The sequence below is a fragment of the Fusarium falciforme genome, chromosome 8 (genome assembly GCF_026873545.1).
Source record: "Fusarium falciforme chromosome 8, complete sequence".
Taxonomy (NCBI): domain Eukaryota; kingdom Fungi; phylum Ascomycota; class Sordariomycetes; order Hypocreales; family Nectriaceae; genus Fusarium; species Fusarium falciforme.
Genome location: NC_070551.1, coordinates 3,470,958 through 3,495,644, shown reverse-complemented (window position 1 = coordinate 3,495,644; position 24,687 = coordinate 3,470,958). Strand labels below are relative to the sequence as shown.

The following is a 24,687-nucleotide window of genomic DNA, read 5'->3' as shown; positions in this document are numbered from 1 at the left end:
TATACTCGGATCTCGGGTCAGCCTAGCCCCAAGTAAGACGGCTGATCGACGTGTCCCGCGGAGGATTATATCCAAGACACGATTCAACTGCCGTAGCCAATCAGGTAGGCACACAGTAGTTCAGGATCACTTCGCCGGGCAGAGATCCGCGGACCAGCTTGTGGGATCAGCAGAGACATCGTGAGCTTCATCAAGACATTGATGTTATGGAATGTAAGCGCGGAGGGCGAGTCTGGCCGAGGGGGAGGATGATCAATTTACGTCAAACTACACCGCTTGGAACGATGATGGATGAAATCTATAAAGGGGTGCAGCTTCTCCCTGGAATTGATATTCTTTCACCGATAGCACCAAAACACAACAACTTCTCATAAACAACACTTAACTAGGTCTTTAATACCTCCATTATGAAGTTCTACACCGAAATCACCCTCATCGCTGCCACCGCGGCCACCCTTGCCCAAGCTGCCACGGTCAACGTCTGCAAGGGCCAGGGCAAGACCGAGTGCATCCCTGTTGATGCCCCGGCCTTTATCTGCACCAACCTAGTCTCTGCAGGTAAGAAAAAACTCCCTAAGATATAACCTATAAACTCTGACAGTTATCGGTAGATGGACGTCCCTTTATCTCTGGATACTCTGATGGTGCTGTCTGCGACATCTACAGCTCGCCCAACTGCAATGGCATTGGAAACACTGTTGATGGTGCTGGATGGTCCAAGTTTCCCTTTAATGTTTGGTCCATTGAGTGTTAGGAGGCTGCCTTCAAGAGATCACAAGTCGTTTAGTCTTGCTTGCAGAGGCCGGTCATGTTGGAGGCACAAACTGTGTGAGGGGCTCTTACATCCATTACTGTCGTTACTTCGAGTTTAGATGAAATTATGAACACTGAAATTCGTCGTGAAGGTTATATAACTTGTCCTCAACTAGTTTCTTGTGAAAAAGCAATATAAACATTTTATTTAATACCCTGATTAGCCCTTACTCCTCGCTCCAAGTCTAGCATAGCCGATTCACCGGGAAGCGCACCAGGGCCCAGGGTCACAGTTTGGGGATTAGATTCAGTGGTCTTCTCATATAAACTTTTGATAGTCACTGAACTATGTTGACAGTCCAAGAAGGCTGATACTTGTAAAGAGGCCTGAGCTGTTACAGCAACTTGCAGACAGTTTTCCTCATTTTACACAGTAGTTTAAGCCGACGCAAATGTACAAAACTGGGAAAAGGTCCTTCGTGTATATTGTTTTCAGAACTCGGAGGATCAATGGACAGCATGAAGTATGACCCTGGGTGGTATCTGTGCTGCTATCCAGTTCACTGCTCAAGACTCAAGGCTTGGACTTCCTTTTCATGCCCAGAACAGTCAAACACATTTAAAAAATTCAAAAGTCATTTTTACTCCTCTAAGCTGCACTGTCAAGGCTTTGAGTGTGAATCCGTCATTTAGAGATAAGTTTACAGAACACTACTTACGTTCTTTGGTTCTGTGGCAGATTCTTTCAAAGGGGAAGTGAACCGAACAACAATGAACTTGAAGTGCCAGATTCAATCATTCCCTACGTAGGGGCTCGGTGAATTTTAAAACAGCAAGATTTGCATTTCCATTTGCGTTGACGTCGAATACCGAATGTGACTATGAGCTATCCACGCAAGTCGTGCTCCTACTTGGCCCCCCCCCTCATGAGTACGAGTATACAACCCCAGCCACAGCCAGTACCTGGCAACTGGAACCCAAACCCTTTACGAGAGTAGCTGTGACTATTCAATAAAGAATAACGGAAGGGTGACTACCTGACCCCGGGGAGATAGCCTATCGAAAGTCAAATCACCCACCCAAAAACGGATTTCCCTTCCCGGAAACCCCCAAGATGAGGCCATCTCATGCAGAATGATCCGTCATAGACGCAAGCAGAATCAAATCTTCTCAGAACGTGGTGAAATATCGATATGAAAACGGTCGAGTGCAGTGAGACATGCCGCTCGTGTCACGTCGGCAACAAGGAATGTGGATATCAGTGGCGACGGATGTTGCACATGTGCGGAACGGGGTCAATGAGAACATCGGCAAATAGGAATGGGGCTTTGAGAGAAAGAGTTATTGGGCAGCTGAAAAAAACACGAGAAAACTCAAAGAGAGGGGGTTGCGCATACCTCAATCGAATGATTCTTGGCAGAGGGGAGGGAGTAAGGTTTGGTCAAGTCCGGCTAGCTCTACTTAAAGAGGCTTCATGCCAGTGTCGAACGGTTGGCATCTTCATTCACATTCATCCTAGCCATTCGAGACATTCCCATATTCATCAAAATGCCGTCGTTTACTCAGAATTTAATGGGCGGTTCTCTCGGGGGCAAAGGCTCTGACCTCCCATCCGCAGAGGTCAAAGCCGCCATCGACGCTTGTGCTTCAGACCTGAGACTCATCAGCAAGACCATCCATGACAACCCTGAGCTTGGCTACAAAGAGTTCACGGCCCACAAGGTCATCACAGACTTTCTCGAGAAACAGGGCTTTGCCGTGACTCGACATGCCTACGGCCTCGAGACTTCTTTCGAGGCCGAGTACGGATCTGGCGGGCGTCTCGTCGTCTTTTGCGCCGAAATCGATGCTCTGCCCGAGATTGGCCATGCGTGCGGCCACAATCTTATCGCAACCTCATCCATTGCGGGATTCGTCGGCTTGGTCGGCGCAATCAAGGCATCTCCCATCAAAGGACGCGTCCGCATCCTCGGCACTCCGGCAGAAGAGGGTGGCGCAGGAAAAGTCAAGCTTTTGGAGGCCGGCGCCTTCAATAATGTCGACAGCGCCATCATGATGCATCCGACAGCTGATCATGCCTTTCCCGAAGGCATCAGAGCGCTGGCGGGCGTCAAGTTCATCGCCAGCTTGAAGCTCAAGGTCGAGTTCCGGGGCCACACGGCACATGCCGGTGGAGAGCCGTGGAAGGGACTCAATGCTCTAGACGCAGCAGTCTCGTCGTACACCAACATCTCCATGCTGAGACAACAGGTGCGGCCGGATGAGCGCATCCACGGAGTGATTGAAGACGGAGGAACGGTTCCAAACGTCATCCCCGAGTACTCGAGGGTCAACTACTACATCCGCAGTCCCACCATCAAGGGCGGAAGAGAGCTCCTTGATCGAGTCAAGAACTGCTTCGAAGCAGCAGCCAAGGCGACAGGATGCGAGCTGAACTACATCGAGTGAGATCCCATGTCCACCCTTGAAGAGTATTCCACTAACTTTGAAAGGGCGCCCGCTTACACAGAGCTCCGCATCAATGACACTCTGAGCTACGAGTTTGCCAAGATCATGGGCACTCTGGGCGAGAAGGTTATCCCCAGAAGTGATGACCCCTTCACCTTTTCTACAGACATGGGCAACGTTTCCTTCGCAGTGCCCTCATTCCACGGAGCCTTCGGAATCCCCGCGCCCAAGGATGCGATGCCTCACCAGGCCAAGTTTGCCCAAGCGTCAGGGACAGAGGTCGCTGTCGATGTGGCCCTCTCTTGCGCCCACGGCATGGCTTTGCTGGGATGGAGGGTGTTGACGGACGATGAGTTCGCGGCGGGGGCTTGGAAGGACTTTAACACTCCGGATTACCCTGACCAGGAGATAATCACCCGGGCGTGAATCTGAAAGGGTGAGCACATACTGGACATTTGGACCAGAAAGCATTACTGGCTTGGTACAAGACGGGCATGTAATTCGGGCATGGGATACACGCGGAAGAATGCTTTCCAGACCATGGCTGCTATCGATAGCAAATTGCTTGTTGAATCTTGAATAAAGTATACATGTCGGGATCAAGAAGTCTTTTGGGTCGCATGTGTAGTACAGACTTGAACTTGCGAGCCACCCTTCATGGCCACTTCATCATCAAAAACGCAGGCTCGCATGTCTACTCGAGCTACCAAGAGGCTGATTCAGTTACCATAAAGTTGAGGAACAAACATAAACTGGCTGTTGATTGGCCGTTTATCTTGTTTGGCAGGCTTATTTTGCCTGGCAGCTGCGAACACCTGGTCGCCAGTGTTCACTCATGGGCGAGGCTCTTTATTCCACACTCTCCTCTGCCTCAATCCAAAACTCTTCACCTTCTCACCAACCGACCTGCAATCCGGAGGTGCGACTTCAACCACCGCATCATCAACAAATCTCTCCCAACGACGGTCAATATTCATGATGGCTTCCCTTCACCGCGGAAACACACTGGCCGCCGAGGGTGATCGACCCGCGGAGCAGCCAGAAGGCTCCTCGAAGAATGCGATCCAGAGCCCTACCGTTGATGCAGCCTGGAACATGGAGCTGGTGCTTTTCAAGAAACCTATACTCGACCTCAGCCCAGTCGTCACTCGCAACACCCTGGAGGATGTAAGTTTCCATCGTTATTGCTTCAATCGTGCCTTGAACTCTACTAACCATGGTACCTAGTTCGCTGAGCCCATCCCGGGACTCGAACAAGTCCTTTTGGGCCGTTTAAATGAGAGCGAGTTCGTCTTTGGCCTCCCACACGCTCTCTGGTCTTCCCATCCTCTGACAAGCTTCCAGGAATGCCCAGCCGAGCAACCACATCCGTGAGACCGATGATGAATACCCTCTAATGACTTGGGCAGACCTCTTCGATGGTACCTATTCACCCTGGTATGAATACCGCGACGCGGGCTGCTTTGGCTACGTATGCCCTCCTGCTTGGGACGGTCTCGACTGGAGTAGCCGCGTTCGCGGGCACAAGGTTGAGTTCCTGGGGATCAAGGATCTGGAGGCGGCTGCGATATCTGTTCTGGCTAGAGTGGCGCCCCTGATTCAAAAGATGGAGGCAACCACTAAGCTTGAGGAGGTCGATTGATCGTTCATGAGGAGAGATGTGGACAAGGGCAGGAAACCAGAAATGTGTATTCGTCATTGGGGATCACTCTAAGGTCGGAATACTCGGGCTAGTAACCAAAGTCGCATGGTCATTGCAGATTCATAAGGGATATGTTCGCGATTGTTGTTCTTGGTGGTCTGCAAAGTTCATGGGAATGATGGTGAGGAAGGAACACTGTCGCTCGCCCATTCCTTTCGGGTGACGCCCAGAGCAAGGAACGCCTGCTTGATGACGAGCAACAGCGCAAGTACGTGTAGTCATAGTTCGCCCTGTGCGACGGACCCAGATTGTTTTCTTTCCTTCATCAAGTTTCGTTGGTTATCTTCCCAACTGAAGTCTCAACCGCAACTACATTCCGTGTGCGCTCATAAGCATCATCTCGAGCCCTCCGTGGCATCGAACTCGCTACAGTGGTTGTTCAACAACCATCATCTTCCGTAGTATAGTGGTCAGTATGCAAGCTTGTCACGCTTGAGACCCGGGTTCAATTCCCGGCGGGAGAGATCGCCAGCACCTTCAAGGTGTGATCCCTTTTTTTGTGATTTTTTTGCTCTTTGTTGGAGGTTGAAATGCTGCTTGAAGATCATTCTCGTGGTGTTTTTGCATGGATGGGAGGTGGTTGTCTGAATATCGCGGGGTTAGTGGACACGTGCACTAAACTTTAGTGCGAGCCCCCTGTATTTTGGAAGGTGTGCCCAAGCCCCTTCCCCGGCGATTTACCCTCCAAGTCCGTATGTTTACTTGCACTTCACAGTTCCCGTTCATTGAATCTCCGAGATATCGGATAAGATGCATGGGAATTTAGTATCCGAGTGATGAGATAATGGATTCAGTGCCGACCATCGTATAGTGGGCGCAGAATGAGCAAGGCCTCACGGAGGTTGGTCGCCAAACAGGCCGCTGAAGGTGGCAGTGAATCACCAACAAGCGGGTGCACCAACACCAACAGAACTTCATCGAGTCTGCCTCGCCAGTTGAAACAGTACGGCTGCTCAAAGCTGTCTCTAATGGTGTAGACGGTCTGAAAATGTGGCCAACCTCATACGCGAGGCATGCAGGAGGCCGTACCGTACAGCTTACTCCCATATACATGAACCCTCGTTCCCTCGGCCAAGGCAACTCTTCAAACTGCCTACTTTTACCTCCTCTTCTACCGCGATCCATTCATTTGAAAGATCAAGCGACGAACCAAGAGAAATTTCGCTCCTTTTGATCAACATGCACATGATCGACTCCATCTTTTGTTGCCTCGCTGGCCGAAGCGCCTCCGCGCCTACCGAGGCGATTGCCAACGAAAAGGCAGTCATCACTCAACAGCCGGTTCCCTACTCGGACGATGCGGCAGATCAATTCGTCAACATCCTTCAAACACACAGTGGTTCCCGCGATGAGCTTCACCGACGATTGAACGAAGTCGTGTCTGCCAACGGCTGGACCGAGAGCCTGGCCGAGGCGATCCTCCAAAAGATTGAGAAACTCATCAAAGAGGGCGTCAAGATGGCACAACCCATGGCAGACGCGATCAAGAAGGCGACCGATACCGCTCTCGAGTTCGCAAAGGAGCACCCCGTCTATGCTGCCCTCATAGCGGCGGGCACTATCATCGCCATTGGCGTACTGGTCATCTTCGACTTGGCTTGGGTATTGAATGCCCTGGGTTTCGCGGCGAAGGGGCCCCGTCTCGGTATGTTAATCCAAAGCTCGCATTTTATCCCCTCCTAACGTTGTCCTTAGGTAGTTTTGCAGCCCGTTGGATGAGCCAGATTGGCAATGTGCCCAAGGGCTCCATTTACTCATTCCTTCAAAGGCTGGGAATGGTGTTGAAGTAGACATAGGTCTTGCTTGATTGGTGCTCGGCGATGATTGCAGAGCGCCGAGGGTGTACTATTCGCCTATGGAGTCGATCGGAAGGATGTGGGAAATCTGCCTCGTTGATCTGGGTTGTATTTGACGATGACATGCTCTGATTGGTGCTCGGCCACTGTGAGGGAGCCCCGAGGCAAATTCTGGGCACGCGACAGGCACCTGCCTTGGTGGTATTGTTCTGCAGGATATTGCTTGTTCTTTTGAGTGCCAGATTTAGGCAATAAACACTGCCAAGTCATATCACTCAGCTGTATCTCAGCTTGATTGACCATGGCCACATGAGAGAAAACGCATGGCGAGTTGATTAGGCCACTACGATACGATTGAAATTTGTGAGGCTGTGACAAAAAGTTGCCATTTTCCACGGCACAGCATTTGCAATCATGGGCTCCGGCGATCGGCAAGTCAAAGTTGCAATCATCACGACATTGCCAACTTTACCCCGCCATCTTCCCCACGGTCTCCATCTCCAACAAGCAACAAATGATCCATTTCTCGGCCTTGATCCGATTGTCCGAGGTCCATCTTGATTCAATCATTTAAATCTCGACTGAAGTCTTGATTCTGCGTCTCCTTCATCCTCTGTCATCTCTCATTTGGGTCATCATGCCTCTCCCCACATCATCCATCTACGAGCCGGCGACGGCTGGCTTCACTGGTTATGCCTCGCGAAGGAGCGTCGTTCATAGCACACAAGGCATCGTAGCGGCGCCTCAACCGCTAGCAGCCAACTGTGGCCTTGAGATTCTGCGAGCTGGAGGAAATGCCGCTGTAAGTTGCGCTCAATCGTGTTTAACCCCGCAATCATGATGCTGATACAGGACCAGGATGCTGCTGTTGCAGTTGGTACGTTACGGACAGTCACAGCTGGATAATGACTAACCTCGGTAGCCGCCGGTCTCAATGTCACTGAGCCTGTCTCTACCGGCATTGGTGGCGACATGTTCCTCCTCTACTACGATGCCGCCACAAAGCAGGTCAAGGCACTGAACGGTTCCGGCCGATCAGGAGCCAAATACACGCTCGAGACCATCCGAAAGGACCTCAAGATTGCAGACGGCACCATCGGCCAAATCCCTCTTCATGACGTGCTTGCCGCGACTGTTCCTGGCGCTGCGGCTGGATGGTACGACACGGTTGAGAGATTTGGCAGTGGAAAGCTCAGCTTGAGCCAGATCCTTGATCCCGCTATTAGACTGGCAGAAAATGGATTCCCTGTGTCGGAGATCGCTTCGCATTCGGTAATTTACATGATCTCATCGGCCAATATCCTGCTAACAATGAACAGTGGCGTTCTCAAGAGCAGCTGTTGCGGGATTCCTCCCCCAACTATGCAGAGATGCTGAAGAAGGATCCCAAAGCTGAGAATGGCGTCAGGGCACCCGGTCCCGGCGAAGTCTTCAAGAACCCAACCCTTGCAAAGACATTCAGAACTCTAGCTACAGAGGGCAAGAAGGGCTTCTATACCGGCCGCATCGCTGAAGAAATCGTCAAGGTCGTTCAAGACCTCGGCGGCCACCTGGAACTCGACGACTTGAAGCACCACCTCGAAACAGGCACCCAAAACACAGAGCCCATATCAGTCAAGTTCCGCGGTCAGGGTCTCACAAGCAAAGACCCCAACGGAGGCGTCGAGCTCTGGGAGCACCCTCCAAACGGCCAGGGCATCGTCGCTCTCATGGCCCTGGGCATAATCGAGCAACTGGAGAAGCAGGGTAAGATTCCTGTCTTCAAGCCTGAGGATTTTAATACGATACCGTATCTGCATGCCATCATCGAGGCTCTTCGGTTGGGCTTCACGGACGCGAGCTGGTATGTCACGGATCCCGACGTGACAAAGGTGCCTACAAAGGGCTTGATCTCTCCCGAGTATCTCGCCGAACGCGCCAAGATCTTTGATCCTTCAAAAGCCCACGACGGCGTCCAGCCTGGGAACCCGTCGTTCATCTCGCCTGCGCTGCAGAGTTGCGATACCGTCTACTTTACAGTCACCGACTCGGCCGGCAATGCTGCTTCCTTCATCAACTCCAACTACGCCGGCTTCGGCACTGCCATCATTCCCAAGGGATGTGGTTTCACTCTGCAGAACCGGGGTGCCAACTTCTCTCTTGACCCCAAGCATCCCAACAAGCTTGAGCCCCGAAAGCGACCCTACCACACCATCATCCCCGGCATGGCCACCAACCTCAGCGACGGCTCTCTGCACTCTGCTTTTGGAGTCATGGGTGGCTTTAATCAGCCGCAAGGCCAGTTGCAAGTGCTTCTGGGACAAACAGTCGCTCAGTTGAACCCTCAACAAGCCCTGGACGCTCCACGAATCTGCATCGGAGCTGGTATGCCAGATGAGGGTAACGTGCTGGACTGGACTGTCCATGTTGAGGAGGGAATACCCGAGGAGACTATTGAGGGGTTGAAGAAGCTGGGCCATAACGTGGTTGTTCTCAAGAACTGGAAGAGAGCCATGTTTGGTCGTGGGCAGATCATCCGGTATACCGTGGATCCTGACGGAACACCAGTGTGGTCTGCCGGCAGTGACCCAAGAGCTGACGGAGGAGCATATCCCCAGTAGAGGTATATGTGACGGCATTCGAATGATAAGAATAATAAAACAATGTTTTAACAGTGAAGCCACGGGTGTGCATGACAAGACGCCAAATCCCAGATGCCAACATACAATCCCAAACAACATCCTCCAACTTCATGCTTGTGCCAGCAACGCACCATACCGAATCACATACCGTACCGCCTTCTCAGGAACCTGCCTGAGAATCCCTCTAAAAGATGGAGATAACTCTTGGTGTCGCTCTAGCAAGCGCCTCCCGTTTGTCGGGCACATTTAGGATTTCCGGACCATCGACGAAAGCGCCAACCCGTCGAATGATCCGATAACCGTACGACTCACTCTTTAGGGCAAAAGGCAATTCACCAAGATACCAGACCTCAAGATTAGTTGTACCATTCCCGTATATTAGATCGGATTCCCCAGAGCGAGGGACGGGATGTTGATTGCGGTCAGGGATCAATGTGGCAAATATGCCTGTTACTTCCATGACAGTGGCCGCTTGGAAAGTTTTGGGGAATGTGGTTTCCCTAAAAGACACAATTGCCTGATCCCTGTGAGGGGGAGTGGACTTGACTGCGTTGAAATTCCTACCTGCGTCGACAGGGACCTCTTTTCTAGTCCAGTCCACTACCCATGATGGTAGCCCTGGCCTCCGGCTGCGTCGGTAAGTGCCCAGCGCCGACAAGACATTAAGGTGATCCTCGAAGAGTATTATATTTTTGGTTGTCTCGGTGAGAACATGGCACAAGGTGTTGCTAGCTGAGTAGTCCGGAGTTATGGCGTACCCTGGGTGAGCAAGGCCAAGAAAGGCGTAAATTCGGTCCCGATCATCAGACGCCTTGAAACCTTGGGAGCGAGCAAGAAGAAACGGGAGGCTATATGCATCGTCCCATTCGGCTTTGGTCTTGAGCATGACCCTGACTATTCCTACTGCCTCGGCGGGATTTCTAAAATGCACCGTGGAGTTTTGTGGTTTCATTATCCCGATGAGACTGTGAAGTATAGTGCGATCGTATTCATGGCCGAGATATCGCTCGAGTGCGAACTGGGTCATCACCCAAGGGAGATGATAACGCCCAGAAAGAAAGGTTGCCTCAGCCGACACCATGAACTCCTGAAAGACCCAAGCTCTGGTCCACCAAGGACTTTCAGTCACCTCTTCCCAGAAGGTGGTCAGGTTATCGCCGGGATTTGTGGTTGGTTTACCCCGAGATTGCCTTCGTGGCCGCTTGCCGTCTCCGTAAAAGGCTTTAATAAACCATTTCATGCCTTTGCCCTGAGTATTGGACGTTGACAGGCAAATGAGAGTCTGCTGTGCACTCTGATAGATGTCCCTCATAAATCCAACTTGATGAGATCTCTCGGAAAGGTCAGCTTGGTTGATGCAGATCTGATCCGCCCACAGCAGAAAGTCTTCATCGCCGGGCTGCGTCGTCCAAAAGTGCCGAGCGCATGTCAACGCGTGGCAGAGGTTGGCAAAGACGTTGCACTTGACGCCATTGACGAGGATTATCTCTGTATTTCGTGGATCGCCGGCGCAATAAGAGAGGGCCAAGTATTTGCCTCGCACTTCGGCAATAGGTGCGCTGGGCAGTAACTCACACTCCACAAATCCACTGCCGGAGTCTGGAAGCACTTTAAGAAGACGAATCTCTCGTTGAGTGGGATCAAGTGCGCTGTACGGAGTTCCCGATAGGAAGTTGCTGTTCTCTGGAGTGCAAAAAATGTCGTGTCCAGGTAGGCTCGTGTCCTTCTGGCGCGGCCCCGGGGGCTCTCCGCCTTTGCCGTCCATGGCCGTTAAAAGACGAGACGTTTTGGCAGTGAAGTCGTCAGACGATCAATGCATGATGTCGAGATCCGTCTTTCTAGTGCAGTGTTCGTGAGCTGGGAGAGGAAAGATGGTTAGAGAGAAAGGGGAAGCGTTGCCAAGAGAGGGAGCCTTGTTCGAGGCCGACTTCATGTGCCCTGCCCAGTTGGTGTTTCGTTACACAGAACACGTAGCTCATCACGATAGCCTGGTGGACAGAACCTGTACGGTGTCATTCCCCTTACAAGCAAGCAGGTAGGTAGACACTGTTCCTCTTCAAATGCCAAGGTCTTTGCTTTGCTTCAATTCTAACTAAGTACAGAATTACTCCGATAGCAACATGCGCTTCCGGATTCCGTGGTTGGCTCATTATACCAAGCATCAGTTGATACCGCGTTGGCTGTAGCGACTGCATGCACGCCGCAGGGGACAAGATGAGTGTGGCTATGTACCCAGTTTCTGCCAACAGAGTGGGCAAGGCATCTGAATCAATAACTCAGCTCTCATGTACGACTGCGGCGCTGAATCTCTGGCGCCTTGATGATCGTGGCGAAATGTAGCAGAAGGCCCCCCCCATCTTGGCTCAGATCAATCAACAAACCTCGTATTTCTAGGGAGCTGCCTAAACCTGAGTGTTTAACCCAGTAGGAGACATTTTGTGGCGGTGTTGGGTGGCATTGAATCAGTCTGCAAGGCAGATTTGGCACAACTACCAACAGCGGCTCCACATATTGGGCGTTTCTGCTCAAGAGCTGAAGCAACTCAACTTCGTGACTGCTCAACTGCCTAGTAGTCACAAAATACATATAGTTTCCAGAATTACTGAGTGGCTTGTGTTTGGCTATGTACCATTGGCAATCAATAACACTATTCCACCACGATGACTTCGGCTAACTGTACTTGCCCGCTGGCAGACTATCAGATGACGGTCGCCGATAATGGGAAGCCTACTGAAACAATGACTAACATAGCCGAAGGACTTGGACATAGTATCCGAGGCCGCAAGGATGATCATAGGTTCGCTGACATTGTCAAGGCATATCCATCGCGTTTCACGTCGAGCGCTGGCATCTCAGGGCATCAACTCCTAAGGTGGCACGATCGTCTTCACCTGCAGGGTCTAGTTGAGATGACACATGAGTTTCTCTGTACGAGTGGGAATGGACCTCTTTTTTGGCCTGATGGAAATGTGAACGAGCATGAAGATTCATTGAGATACTCGGAAGATCGGAATGAGTAGGTCGCATCCTGCTATTACAGTCGTATCATAGCTGACATCTCAACTTAGAATCTTTGAAGAAATGGTCCGGTTGTTTTTCAAATTCAATCAGAACCAGAGAACCAATCAAAAACGCCTTTCACGCTCGCGCAGGGCGTCACAGGATCATGGACGAATCGTCAATGCAGGTTCGGTTGACGGGCGACCTCCGGTTAGAGAGGTGCCGGTCGAAGGGCGAATGCCGCGTCCAACCAAGAGCCCAGATCATCTTAATGTACCTCCCTATGCTATTGCACACCGCCCCCTCTCAAAGCGTTTTGCTAACCACCGTGCAGATAGATTTCCCGAGTCGGAGCAGACCCGCAAACAAACCTCGTCGTAGAGTCAAGCCACGGCGAGATCATCGGGGCAGTTGGTTACTTGATGCGTATTCCGACCACGATCAGTACAGAACCTCTGCAGGTCCGTCTTGCCGTCGGGAACGAGAGCCCACTGATGAGCTCGCGGGGAGATCTAGGGGCCCAGAGAATGCTACCATGATTGATCCGCCGACTCAGTCAAACGTAGAGATGGATGACACGACTCACAATGGAGCAGGTAATGGACACCCTCAGCTGATGAACATGGACAGAACATCAGAAGAGCCGAAAGAGCCAGAAGACCAAGAGGGTGCAGACAATGACAATGGAGCCTTCTGGCCATCGTCTGGTCAATCGCGAGAAGTACCACAGAGTCGCCAAGGACTATCGCGAGGCCCCTCCGAGCCAGATGCTCCGCCCGTCGAGGAGCCAGCGTCTCCCAGACCAGAATCCAAGACCAGCCCCATCTTGGCGCCTGCGACACCTGCAGTTATTCACGATGTCCGTATCATTTTCAGTGTCCAGACCTTCCCGTGGCTGAACCAGATATGGCATCCCGACAAGCACTTTTTCCATTACACGCTCAAGACCTTGTTTGAAGAACTGCCCTGGCAGGGGCCGTTCCACAAGGTGGTTATGTTACTGGAGTTCCCAGGCGGTGTGATTATTGAAGATGTGCAAAGAGATGACGAGATGAGATTTAGGATCGTCTTGGCGAGGTTTGAGCAAAAGATTGAGACGTTGAAGATGTGCTATGCTGCCCCAGATCGAGATGTCATTCTCGAGGTTTCCCTGGAGCCAATAGGTCGTTACCAGGAACCCAGCGAGCGAGTACAGGCTTTGTTCAGGAGGCACATGCGATAGGAAGAGTTGCTTCATTACATAGTATAGACATGGTAGAAAAATTCCATAGATTTTATAGATTTCTATTTTATCAGTTAGCTAATTAGCCCACAGAGAGACATTATCTGAGATCTGGTGTGGTGAGTCGTGAGACTCCAGCTACCCTTGAGCAGCCGCCGGAAATAGAGGGATGGATCTGCTGACAAGCTGACATTCGAAGGGACCCTACCCTTGCAAGAGGATGGTGATAAGAGCTTCTTTTCTTGGAATACGCATGAAATGTAGGGCCTTAAGACATCCTGGTCTTTGTGGTGGTGTAGTTGTCCAACAACAAATTGACTCGCATGATTGAAGGTCTCTTCACAGCTCCAGGGCATGACGTGTAAAAACAGGAGTCGAAAGCGACATTGGCGTCCCTAAATATTGTTGATGAATGTAGCGATCCTTTGGACCTGCGCTCTGGGTGCTTAGTTTCATCATAGCCCGATGACTAGATCTTGTAGGTACCTAGGTAACCCAGTAGCTGGGTGAAGTGTGTTGAGGAGATCCCAACCCAGCATCCGTCAGCCATTGAACTCAGGAACACCGAACACCAACACCCAAATCCCCGATCGATGCAGAGATGAACCAGAAAAATTCTATTCTTTTCGCTGTACTTTATTCATCGCCGTACAGAGGTATCTCATGCCCATGTATCCATTACATCTCGTAGGTATTTGTACACTCGGACCCGGTCCAGCTCGGATGCCATCATTCGTCTACTCCTTCTTGTCGCTCTCGCCGAGCTCACCCTCGAGGATCACCTTCTTCTCCTCAAAGAGCTTGGCCAGGTCGCCGTTTTGGTGCATCGAGACGAGAATGTCGCAGCCTCCCACAAAGTCCTTCTCGACGTAGAGCTGAGGGATCGTGGGCCAGTCCGAGTACTCCTTGATTCCCTCTCGGAGCTCTGGGTCCTCGAGGACGTTGAAGGCGGCAAACTTTTCGGGGTTGACGCCCTGAAGGCCGAGGATCTGGATCGCGGCGCGGGAGAAGCCGCACTGGGGCATCTCGGGGGTTCCCTTCATGAACAGCACCACCGGCGCCGAAGCGACCGCCTTGTCGATGGCTGCCCGGGTCTGGTCCGAGAGCAGGCGCGCCTGGAAGGGAGTGAGAGGGGAGATGGGGGCGCGGAAGAGGGAGGCCGAGGAGCGGACGGCGGCGGGCCGGGCGGCTTGCCGGAGGAAGGACTTGAGTAAAAGGTTAGTGAACCGGAGCGAAAGCGGGGCGAAGCCGGAGGGAACATACCGAGGCGACCGTTCGCGAGAACATGTTGGCAGCTGTGATGGGAAAGTGGTGAGAGGAGGAGGATTGGCGGCGCAAAAGTTGATTAGAGGCCGGATGGTGGAGGAACTGGATTAGGCCATGCAAAGAGGATGTTTCGGTGCCGTCCCCGGAGAACGGTGGCGATTCGCCAATCAGAGGGCACGTAATTGGTGATGCCTGTGGCTGATGAGGTGCTCAAGTGTGGCTAGTGCTGTGGCGATCTCGTTACTCCACCGGCCCCGGTATCAGCTGCAATCCGGGAGAGTAGCCGGTCGAGGCACGAGGTTCATGACCAGACACCAAACAAAGCTGAATCGGCTCATGTTATTCATACTTTCTCAAGAACCGGAAATCTCGAGCTGAAAACAGTCACATTGTCAGGCCATCGGGAAGGCGGTTCCGGAGGGCTAACTGCGAGAATCGGCGCTGCCCCCGTGATGCTGTAGAGTTCGTCGGATGACGCGGGGTGATGGCGGGGTTAGATAAAGGATGGCATCCTCTCTTGAGAAGCAAGGAATTCGTTCATAGCCAAGCTTGGATTCAATTGAATTCCTCAATCATATCATACTTTTATACAATATAACCGAATTGCCTCGAGAGCCGACGCAAGCCCTTGACTTGAATGCACTCCACCACACTGCGGCTTTAACCCGTCACATCTCACATCTATCCGGATAGCTTCATAATCACATCACCACCTTAGCTGAATAATCGTCCGCCAAGAAATCTCATCGACCTCGGAAAAAAAATCTCGGATTTCCCCCACGATGCTTCACATCATTCAAAAGGGCCACGACGCCCACCACGAGCACCTCATGCGCAACTCTACCGAAACCCTCGAAAAGGCCCGGAATGATGGCAAGCGCCATATCCTTCTCGCCGCCTCCGGGTCTGTCGCGACGATAAAGCTCGTCCAGATCATCAAGGGCCTCAAGCCTCAGACGAACATCTCTATCCGCATCATCCTCACACAATCTGCGACCCAGTTTCTCTCCGGCTTGTCAGTGGAGCAGCCCACGGTGGACGAGCTTGCCCACCTGCCCAACGTCGACGCCCTCTACACTGACGCCTCTGAGTGGGCTCAGCCGTGGAAGCGCAACGCCCCAATTCTGCACATTGAGCTGCGACGATGGGCAGACGTCCTTGTGATTGCACCACTAAGCGCAAACACCCTAGCCAAGGTCGTCAACGGCATGTGCGACAACCTTCTGACGAGCGTGATTCGCGCCTGGGACACCACAGGAGCCGTCGACGGCAAGAAGAAGAAGATCCTGGTGGCTCCGGCCATGAACACGTGCATGTGGAACCATCCCATCACAGCGACGCAGATACGCGTGCTCGAGAAGGACTGGGGCGGCGAGAACGGCTGGTTTGAGGTGTTGCGCCCAGTGTCGAAGAACTTGGCGTGCGGCGATACTGGCAACGGAGCCATGATTCCTTGGGAGAATGTTGTTGAAGCGATTGCGGAGAAGATCAAGGCATGAGTATAAAAGGAAAAAGGCAATGCACTGAATGAGGATTTGTAAGAGAATTGCTATGGACGGCCAAGGATTGACTGATGTTAAGGGAATGGTTATGGCGTTTGAGGGACAACAAAATGGGCATCTTGTGTGTGCTCGGTGAAAGAGGCCTGGTAGCATGCTGTAGGATTTAATACATGACCATCATTGGGCTCATTGCTCACTCGCTGAACTGAATGAATGAATGATACGGGTATTTCCTGCCAACAGAGGTCAACTGCGTGAAGAAGCATCCCATCAGGGTCAATGGACGCTTGGGATCCATGGTGGCAGGCGCGGCCAGTGTCAAGCACGAGCCGCTCCTTCCCAACGAAGTTGCAACAGCACCTGCATCAACTTAACACGAGACAGATTCAAATCTTTCCATCGACCTCTCCTCTTCATCCACCACGCTCCTCTTCTGTCACCGCCAACATTCCTACCGACTTACCTGTCGTCATCGCCCATCGTCTTACGCTGTCTCGGAAGGGCGACCATGGACTCGTCCTCTCGTCTTCTTCTCGACTCAACCTCTAGTCTTTGGGGAGATGAAAATGCCTGCTTTTCCAGTCTGCGCGCGCGCCTTCGCGATGATCATACCCCAGCGACGAGCTCCTCCACGAAGCCGGCACCGTACCAGGACGTCTACCAGCAAGTCCAAGCATGTCTAGGGAATCATTTGCTGGTCCCAAAGCCCGACAAGAAGACTGCACAGACGTCTGACACCAAAGACCCAGCAATCCAACTTCGAGGCTAGTTACCACTCCGAATGTGAAAGGATGCGAATGCTGATATCAAGTAGAGGCGTTTGCTCGGATGGGCATGAAGCTTCACTCATCTGCAATTGAGCATCTCGTGCAAGCGCATTCCGAAGTGCAGTCCAGGATTACCCGCTTCTCCAACGAAACCAGCGCGACTCTGTCGGAGTGCAATGATCTCTATTGCAACATTGCTTATCCCCTATCGGCAACTCTGTGCCACTCTGATAACCATCCCCGGGCGACAATTGCTACCCACTTGGCCAACCTGAAGAAAGATATCGCCGCGGCGAAAGAGGAGATCCTTCGACTCAGCGACGAATAGGATGCTTGCTGTCGAAGTGAAGCAGAAGCTTGGAGTGCTTTGGAGAAAGAGTTTGAACACCAAGGTCCAGGGCTTACTGAACTCGATAAAGAGACTGCCAAGATGGCATATGTATTCAAGGCAGAGGCGGAAGAGATTGTCAAGACCAAATGTCAGCTGTTGGGTGAGATTGAAAAGGTATTCCTGCACTCTTCCTAAGGTGTTGCGCTTGCTGACTTGTCCAGGAGTTTAAAGCTGATATACAGGCCGAGACTTTGAGAATGATGCAGAATTTCTTTGTTGACGAGTAGCATGGTTGTCATGTAACCCGAGCTGTTTTTGATCTGCGTGGAGAACTTATAAGATGTTACAGGCTCACGTATGTATTGCCATCGCTCAGACAGTCAGCTGTGTCTATTTTATTTTATTTTATTTCTCATTACGGTCTGCAGCTATGCCGCCTCCGCCTCTTCGTGTCGATGCAATATGCACAGGACCACCCTTGGTCCCTTTTGTATCAATAATATCCGCTAAACGCCGTCCCATGAACACATTCAATGTAATAATCCCTTACTCTATGTGAGCAATCGTTTTCTTGAAGCAGGCTTATTGCTTCTCGGGGATGACAACACCCCAGGGGTGCTGGGTACGACCGTACATGATGTCACCCAGCCAGCCCTTGATCTTGCTGGTGACCTCTCCAGGCGCACCCTCAGCACCCATGGGGATGTTGATGTCCTTGCCACGGTGGTGGATCTGGGAAACGGGGCAGATGAAGTACTGAGAATGGATGTTAGCAATTGACTGGTAAATCATTCCAATTGGGTTCAACTTACGGCAGTACCAGCAGCGAAAGCCTCAATGATACGGCCTTCCGCGTCGGCCTCGATAACTTCGGCGATGTTGTACTTTCGCTCGGTAATCTCGAACTCGTCGCCCAGTCGCTCGCGGGCCAGCTCGAGGCAGCTTCTTCGGGTGACACCGTCGAGGATCAACTTATCGTCGAGAGGAGCAGTGATGATCTCCTTCTTGCCGTCCTTGCGCTTCCAGATGACAAAGAAGTTGCTGGCACCGGCCTCAGTACACTCGCCCTGAGCACCGTACAGCCAGAGAATCTGGTGGTAGCCGCGAGTTCTGGCATCGGCGGTGGCCAGCAGGGAAGGACCGTAGTTGGCGCCGACCTTGGCGTAGCCGAAGCCACCGACCCAGGCGCGGACCATGTCGTCGGGAGAGGTGTGAAGTCGCATTCCACCAGCGGGAGCATCCAGGCGGGGCATGAAAGTGACAATGATGTAGAGGAGGGCGGCCTTGGGAGCAGCAACGCCGAGCTGAGGAGCGGTGCCAATGACGGTAGGTCGAATGTACAGGAAGTTGCCAGGCTGGTCCTTGGGGAGCCACTTGGGACCATCGACGGAAAGAAGGGCGATCATGAGCTTCTCGATCTCGGAGGGCTCGAAGATGGGGAGGGAGATTCGGTTGGCCGACATTCGGAGACGAGCAGCATTGCGGTCGGGACGGAAGATGCGGAGCTTTCCATCGTAACCACGGTAGACCTTGAGACCCTCGAAGCACTCGGTAGCGTAGTGCAGGACCGAGGCGGTGGGCATGAGGCTCAGAGGACCGTAGGGCTTGAGCTCGGGAGCAGCCCAACCGGTGGACTGGTGCCAGGAAGCGAGGACCATGTGGTCGGTGGCGATGGTCTCGTCGCCAGCGTGGGCAGAGGCCTCATCGGGGACGGCGCGGGGGTTCTGGGTGTAGGTGTAGGTGAGCTTGGAGGCGTCGAGGGGAGCCTGGTTGGACTGGCCGTTGGCGATGGCAGGCTGAGCGGCCTCCTTCTTGTGGATGGCAGCGGCCGTCAGGTTGACGTCCTGGGTCTCGATAGCGGAGGGAGCCATGGTGATAGAGCAATTGGGTGCAATTGGGTCGAGTCGAGGTGTTGTTGGGGTAAAGAAGAGATGATGTCGATGTGACTCAGTTTGATGTGACTCAAGTTTACAGCAACAAAGAGGAGGTGGGAGCTACAACAAGCACGTCAAGCAACACGCACTATGAACAATCAAAGCAACAGATGAGTCTGAAGAAGCAAGAAAGAAGAAAAGAAGCAGAGTCAAAACGGAAGTCTGCAGAGGCAAACTTTATAGAGGGGGCGTTTGCTCCCCTGGACTCATGACTGAGACTCTATCGTCTTCGCTCTCCACCAAAAACCGTTGACTAACGTTAGAGGGAGCGCCGAGAAGGGGGCCAGGTGACCTGTTGCAAAAAAAAGTCCGTCCCCGCCAGCCCGGATAGCCCGTCTCTGCCCGCACCGCTCTCGGCTCCGGCGTAGTGTTTTTTTCTTCTCGATAACACGGGAGTGGCCATGATGAGGTGGTACCTATCGCCTGCATACCGCGTTGCGCGGCTGCCCATGTACCTCCCTCCGGGCCAACGTGGGTCCCCCGAGTGGGAGGGTGTGGTGAGAGAGCCGCCTTGTTGGGATGGGGCTAGATTGCTTTCAAGAGGGGCGAATGATTGTGTTTCCAGACTTTTTCTGAGAGTCATTGGCTTGGAGTTTGACAGAAGTTTCTACTCAAAGGGGGGATCTACGTGCCACAGGAGATTGAAAGCCATGGCATGGAAAATTCTTTCCCATTGAAGACCTTCTCTCTGTCTCACCTTACCCAGCGATGGTTACAATGTCACCATCTCGATTTCTACAGGGATTCCATGACCGAGGTCGGTTCGGCTCTTGGTGAAAGGGTGCGGAAACAAAAAGCAAGAAAAAAGGCAATTGTCAATTCTACCCTTCCATGGCCGCGTCCCCACCGACAGGGCGCTTGCTGCAAAACTCCACAGCAGAACTGATAACGACTACAAGCATAGGGTGAAAATGACCTGGATTGCGTGTTTCTCGCGAGACGGTCACCTGCTTCTTAATCCTGGCTTATCATTTCTGATATGGGGGCCTTGGTCTGACCTTCCTAATCATGGAATCTGATTGTTTTATTTTGCATTGTTGTTGTTGTTTAGTGTGCGTCACCCCCCTCTCGGCATTAAAACATTCTTTGTTCAAAAGTCGTAGATATCACGGGGGGCGGAATTGGTGGCGCCCACCGCGTCTAACCGCCAATTGCCATTTTTTCCCACTGCGGCCCCCCGCGCGTCGGTTATGATGAGGTCATTGGTGAGCCGCAGCCCAGCAAGGGAAAAACAATGGAACAAGCCCGGGTCACATTACATGAACCTGCAGCGGGCTTATCGACGATCGGGGCTGCCGACTAGAGCCGTGCTACTGAGAGTACGTACTCGGCTTTTCTTCTGAGGAGGGGTTGGGTTGCATGGCAGACATGATCCATGTTCTTATCGTGAGTTGTCATGATGAAGGTGTTGTCGGCTAAATTACCTATGCAAAAGGTGTTTGTATTTACTAACTTGTTTTCTAGGTATCATGGTTAACTGATTACTTTCCCGTCTCCTAGCCTTACCGGGGGCCTGTTGAAGACCGATTTTATTCCATCATCACCACACCCTTGTCCTCCATCTAGAGACAAGCCATGCGCAGACCGCCAGACCGCCACGTTCCCGCCACTGCACACCATCACGCTCTCTCGGCCTCCTTCTGGCGCTGCTCCTCCTCGAGAATCTCACGCTCGCGTGCCGCCGCCTCGACTTCGGCCTTCATGCCCTTGGCCCTCTGTCGCGCCTCGTACATGTCGCGGCTCTTCATGATGCGCTGGACAATCTCGCCGGCGTTGACGTGCGCGAATGTGTGGTCGCCGACTTCGCGGTAGATGCCCATGGCCTTGGGCGCCGTGTAGGGGTCGTAGGTGAGAGGGATGAAGGCTGTGGGACCGTGGTATACGGCGTCTGGGAGGCCGCGCGGTAATGAGCAGAGGTAGCTCTCCGTGGGCGTAAACGGAGCGCCAAAGACGACGGCGTTGATGTACTGGGAGTTGTCAGGATGTGTGACTCTACGCGGTGAGAACTTCAACTGACCTTGCACTGGAGAACACAGAGACCGCGCTCGAAAATGTTCATGATGGGATAGTTGACTCCCTTCCACTGGTTGATGACCTCGTCATCATGAACACCTACAACGACGTAGGCAGGAGGATAGTCCTCGCCCTTGCCCTTGCGCTCATTGACGGACTGCTCCGAGTACCATCCCTCCTCTCGCGCAAGCTCCTCCTCCTGGAGAAGCACCTTTCGGAGAAACTCGATGTGGCCGCTGGAGAAGAGGTCGTATCCGCCATCGACGTAGACGACGCGCTGGCCGGGCTTGGGTCCGGGTCCCTCGATCAACTGGCTGAAGACGCCCTTTTCCTCTTCACCGTCCTCGGCCTTGGCTTCCCTGGAGGCCTTCCATTGCCAGACATCGACGCCGGGGGCCTTGCCAGACTCGTCAGTGGCGTAGAGCTGCATGCGCTCCAGCATAGCCTTTCCTTCAGCGATACGTTCCTCTTCGGTGCCGTTGCCCTCTTCACCAGCGAGCTTCTTCTCAAGAGACTTGATGAAATGCGTCCTGGTGCACAGCAGCATGCGACCAACGAGGTCGGTGGTGGAGATACCAGGAGAGCGTTTAACAACCTTGAACCGACCCGCCTCCTTGACGAAACGGTAGCAGTCGTTTCCATCGCTATCAGAGGTGATGTCGTCGCCGTGGACGACATACTTGCAGCCGTAGTGAGTGATGTAGGGGAGTGAGGTGACGTAAGGCGCATGGCCAATAGAGCGGGTTACCCATCGACAGGCGTCTGTGGCCGCGAGACTATGGTGAGTTAGTAGACGTTGAGTGAAGAGTCTGCCGCTCGACAGACCGATAGAGCGTGTAAAAATCACCGTTCTTCGAGGGTCATGACAGTGGGACCCTTGTTGGCGAGGATGGCCTCATCCGAGTGGACGCCAGCGTAAAGCTCAGTACCCAGCTGACGGGCCTGAACGATGGCACCAGCATGGCCTATTCATGTCAGCTGAAGTCCATAACGCGACTGTAGATAGGACCTACCGTGGTGGAAAAAGTCAAAGCAGCCATCGACCCAGATACGACCCTCAAGCAGCTCAGGGGCGGGCTCACCCTCAAGGTGAAGTTCATCGTTGGTGGGGTCAGTGGAGGCCATGACGATCTAAAGATATCAAGACTTTGATAGGAGATACTGTGCAGGTTTCACGTGGGGTGAGACTTGAGAAAGGAAGATGAAAAGGGGAGGCGGTGATGAGAAAGGGTCCGTCCCCTTTGGAGGTGTGATTCCAAGAAGGACAAGGTACGTAGCCGTTGGGGCGAGAGCTTGGGGAGCTTGGGCGGGACTAACAATTTCGGGATGTGGAGAGGTTGGTGTTTGATTGGTTGGTGCCTGACTGGTGCGTCTGCCACTTGAAGAGCTTCCCCAAGCTATTTTGCTGTTAACTCATGCACATTAGCGGTGTTTGCTTGATCTACTCGGTGTTTTTATTATATATGAATTGTTTTCTATACTAGACTCATTGCGCCGCATATATCGATAATCTGACAGCAAACAAACGCGTTGAATCGCTCAAATCCTTCTATCACATGCTTTCATGATGGCCCCACCATCAGCCAACACGAGCTTTGAGACATACGTACGCCATATCCCAATTCAACAAATCCACCAACGACCTCTCAGTCCAAGTCTCGTCGGCGCCGGCCATGATGTCGATTTCTGTCGTAGCCTCCGAGTACCATCTCCGTCGTCTTCGCCGTCTTCTCTCACCGAAGCCCCAGAGTTGACATCTGCGCCGGAGCTCAAGACCCTGGACAATCTCCACTTTGTCCGGCCCTTGCCTGCCACGTTGCCGATCGATTGGCTCCGCTTCTTGCTTCGGACGAAACGTCTTCGGGCCAAGATGCTCCGGGGGTAAACATTAACGGCGCCGGCCACGAGGTTAAGGAACATGAGGGGCATGGATCAAGGACGCGATGACACCTTGGGAAGATGATCCCGATGGGGTTGGAAATACTTAAGTCCAACGTCAGCACCTGAACGACGATCTTGCTCTTCAGTCTCTGCTACTCAGGACCACATCTCGTTTCAACTGAGCCCTCAAAATGAAGCTGTCCATCGTTTCCACCCTCCTGGCCCTGACGCCTGCTACTCTGGCCGACTGGCACTTTGCCAAGAACAAGGAGATCAAGTACACGGCTGTCCCGGAATTCTTCATGCAGGATGACCCGGCCACTGACCCCAAGACGTTCGACTACGTATGTCTTCTCCCTTTGCGATTTGAGTGACATACTAACAACCTTAAGGCTCAATGGAACTTTGGCCTCTTGAACCGCACTTATCCCACTGACCCCAAGAACCCTCGCAAGGGTTACAAGACTCAGTGGGAGCGTTTCGCCCAGTATGTCAAGCACCTCAACCGCAATGCTAGCCGTGACAGGGTCCGTTATAAGGTCCTTGTTATGGGTCGCCACGGTGAGGGTTGGCACAACGCTGCCGAGAGCTTCTATGGCACTCCTGCCTGGAACGTAAGTCATCTTAGAGTAACTCTTACTACACGGGCTGACTGGGTATAGTGCTACTGGGGCGAGCAGTCAGGCAATGGCACTGCCGTCTGGGAAGACCCCCTTCTCACTCCTGCAGGTCTCAGCGAGGCTTACAAGGCCAATGCCTACTTCAAGACCCGATTCGAGCATGAGGGTATGCCCTACTTCGAGTCGTACTACACCTCTCCTCTGGCCCGCTGCGTCGTCACTGCCCACGAGACCTTCAAGGGCCTGAAGCTCCCCAAGTCCAATCGCTTTGAGCCCATCGTCAAGGAGTGGCTTCGCGAGGGTGTTAGCATCCGCACCTGCGACCACCGCTCCAGCAAGAGCTACATCAAGACCTTGACCCCCAAGATCAAGTTCGAGAAGGGCTTCTCTGATAAGGACAAGCTGTGGACTGGAAAGAAGGGCGAGACTGGTGAGCATCAGCTGGCTCGCAGCAAGGAGGTCCTCGACGATATCTTTACCAGCGACAATGCTGTTTGGATTAGCATCTCCAGCCACTCTGGTGAGATCACCAAGCTTCTTCAGGCCCTCAACCACCAGCCTTTCCGTCTAGCTACCGGTCAAATCATCCCCGTTCTTGTCAAGGCCGAGGTTGTCTACGAGGAGCCTACCTCTACTTACGTTTCTTGGACTACCGAGGCTACATGCAACGCGCCCCCAGTCACTAGCATCGGAGGACAGGGCTGCGTCTGCTCCAGCACTGCCACTTTGGCTTCTACACCAGCCAAGGCTACAAGCTAAATGGGGACAGTTATGTTGATGGAAAAAGGAAATAGATCTTGATTATATAGCGAGTGCTGACTTGAGTACATA

At 52.7% G+C, this 24,687-nt stretch overlaps 13 protein-coding genes across 13 annotated transcripts; 9 read left to right on the top strand and 4 right to left on the bottom strand.

Annotated features, from left to right (window-relative positions):
• Positions 1-2,301: 2,301 nt before the first annotated feature.
• NCS54_01085200 (Peptidase M20 domain-containing protein 2) lies at positions 2,302-3,627 on the top strand (the record flags this gene model as incomplete). The annotated part of the gene is made up of 2 exons (XM_053156145.1): positions 2,302-3,197; positions 3,246-3,627. 2 exons carry the CDS (start codon positions 2,302-2,304, stop codon positions 3,625-3,627), a joined length of 1,278 nt encoding a protein of 425 aa, XP_053012120.1.
• Positions 3,628-4,179: 552 nt separating this feature from the next.
• NCS54_01085100 (Hypothetical protein) lies at positions 4,180-4,843 on the top strand (the record flags this gene model as incomplete). The annotated part of the gene is made up of 3 exons (XM_053156144.1): positions 4,180-4,368; positions 4,429-4,487; positions 4,546-4,843. The coding sequence occupies 3 exons, from the start codon at positions 4,180-4,182 to the stop codon at positions 4,841-4,843; spliced, it is 546 nt and encodes a 181-aa protein (XP_053012119.1).
• A 1,239-nt stretch (positions 4,844-6,082) lies between these two features.
• On the top strand, positions 6,083-6,693 carry NCS54_01085000 (Hypothetical protein; the record flags this gene model as incomplete). The annotated part of the gene is made up of 2 exons (XM_053156143.1): positions 6,083-6,548; positions 6,599-6,693. The coding sequence occupies 2 exons, from the start codon at positions 6,083-6,085 to the stop codon at positions 6,691-6,693; spliced, it is 561 nt and encodes a 186-aa protein (XP_053012118.1).
• A 643-nt stretch (positions 6,694-7,336) lies between these two features.
• NCS54_01084900 (Hypothetical protein) lies at positions 7,337-9,299 on the top strand (the record flags this gene model as incomplete). Its single annotated transcript, XM_053156142.1, has 4 exons — positions 7,337-7,501; positions 7,552-7,576; positions 7,622-7,971; positions 8,019-9,299. The coding sequence occupies 4 exons, from the start codon at positions 7,337-7,339 to the stop codon at positions 9,297-9,299; spliced, it is 1,821 nt and encodes a 606-aa protein (XP_053012117.1).
• Positions 9,300-9,504: 205 nt separating this feature from the next.
• Positions 9,505-11,085, bottom strand: NCS54_01084800 (HET domain-containing protein; the record flags this gene model as incomplete). The annotated part of the gene is made up of 1 exon (XM_053156141.1): positions 9,505-11,085. One exon carries the CDS (start codon positions 11,083-11,085, stop codon positions 9,505-9,507), a length of 1,581 nt encoding a protein of 526 aa, XP_053012116.1.
• An 886-nt stretch (positions 11,086-11,971) lies between these two features.
• NCS54_01084700 (Hypothetical protein) lies at positions 11,972-13,542 on the top strand (the record flags this gene model as incomplete). The annotated part of the gene is made up of 3 exons (XM_053156140.1): positions 11,972-12,336; positions 12,389-12,593; positions 12,655-13,542. The coding sequence occupies exons 1-3, from the start codon at positions 11,981-11,983 to the stop codon at positions 13,540-13,542; spliced, it is 1,449 nt and encodes a 482-aa protein (XP_053012115.1). The 5' UTR covers positions 11,972-11,980.
• A 737-nt stretch (positions 13,543-14,279) lies between these two features.
• On the bottom strand, positions 14,280-14,829 carry NCS54_01084600 (Monothiol glutaredoxin-5, mitochondrial; the record flags this gene model as incomplete). Its single annotated transcript, XM_053156139.1, has 2 exons — positions 14,280-14,747; positions 14,806-14,829. 2 exons carry the CDS (start codon positions 14,827-14,829, stop codon positions 14,280-14,282), a joined length of 492 nt encoding a protein of 163 aa, XP_053012114.1.
• A 761-nt stretch (positions 14,830-15,590) lies between these two features.
• Positions 15,591-16,307, top strand: NCS54_01084500 (Flavoprotein domain-containing protein; the record flags this gene model as incomplete). Its single annotated transcript, XM_053156138.1, has 1 exon — positions 15,591-16,307. The coding sequence occupies one exon, from the start codon at positions 15,591-15,593 to the stop codon at positions 16,305-16,307; it is 717 nt and encodes a 238-aa protein (XP_053012113.1).
• Positions 16,308-16,818: 511 nt separating this feature from the next.
• On the top strand, positions 16,819-17,405 carry NCS54_01084400 (Hypothetical protein; the record flags this gene model as incomplete). Its single annotated transcript, XM_053156137.1, has 2 exons — positions 16,819-17,074; positions 17,125-17,405. The coding sequence occupies 2 exons, from the start codon at positions 16,819-16,821 to the stop codon at positions 17,403-17,405; spliced, it is 537 nt and encodes a 178-aa protein (XP_053012112.1).
• Positions 17,406-17,507: 102 nt separating this feature from the next.
• Positions 17,508-17,695, top strand: NCS54_01084300 (Hypothetical protein; the record flags this gene model as incomplete). Its single annotated transcript, XM_053156136.1, has 2 exons — positions 17,508-17,582; positions 17,630-17,695. The coding sequence occupies 2 exons, from the start codon at positions 17,508-17,510 to the stop codon at positions 17,693-17,695; spliced, it is 141 nt and encodes a 46-aa protein (XP_053012111.1).
• A 295-nt stretch (positions 17,696-17,990) lies between these two features.
• Positions 17,991-19,279, bottom strand: NCS54_01084200 (Branched-chain-amino-acid aminotransferase; the record flags this gene model as incomplete). The annotated part of the gene is made up of 2 exons (XM_053156135.1): positions 17,991-18,164; positions 18,221-19,279. 2 exons carry the CDS (start codon positions 19,277-19,279, stop codon positions 17,991-17,993), a joined length of 1,233 nt encoding a protein of 410 aa, XP_053012110.1.
• A 1,682-nt stretch (positions 19,280-20,961) lies between these two features.
• NCS54_01084100 (Ethanolamine-phosphate cytidylyltransferase) lies at positions 20,962-22,480 on the bottom strand (the record flags this gene model as incomplete). The annotated part of the gene is made up of 4 exons (XM_053156134.1): positions 20,962-21,309; positions 21,360-22,131; positions 22,203-22,320; positions 22,369-22,480. 4 exons carry the CDS (start codon positions 22,478-22,480, stop codon positions 20,962-20,964), a joined length of 1,350 nt encoding a protein of 449 aa, XP_053012109.1.
• A 947-nt stretch (positions 22,481-23,427) lies between these two features.
• NCS54_01084000 (Hypothetical protein) lies at positions 23,428-24,615 on the top strand (the record flags this gene model as incomplete). The annotated part of the gene is made up of 3 exons (XM_053156133.1): positions 23,428-23,580; positions 23,629-23,850; positions 23,899-24,615. 3 exons carry the CDS (start codon positions 23,428-23,430, stop codon positions 24,613-24,615), a joined length of 1,092 nt encoding a protein of 363 aa, XP_053012108.1.
• Between the last annotated feature and the right edge of the window lie 72 nt (positions 24,616-24,687).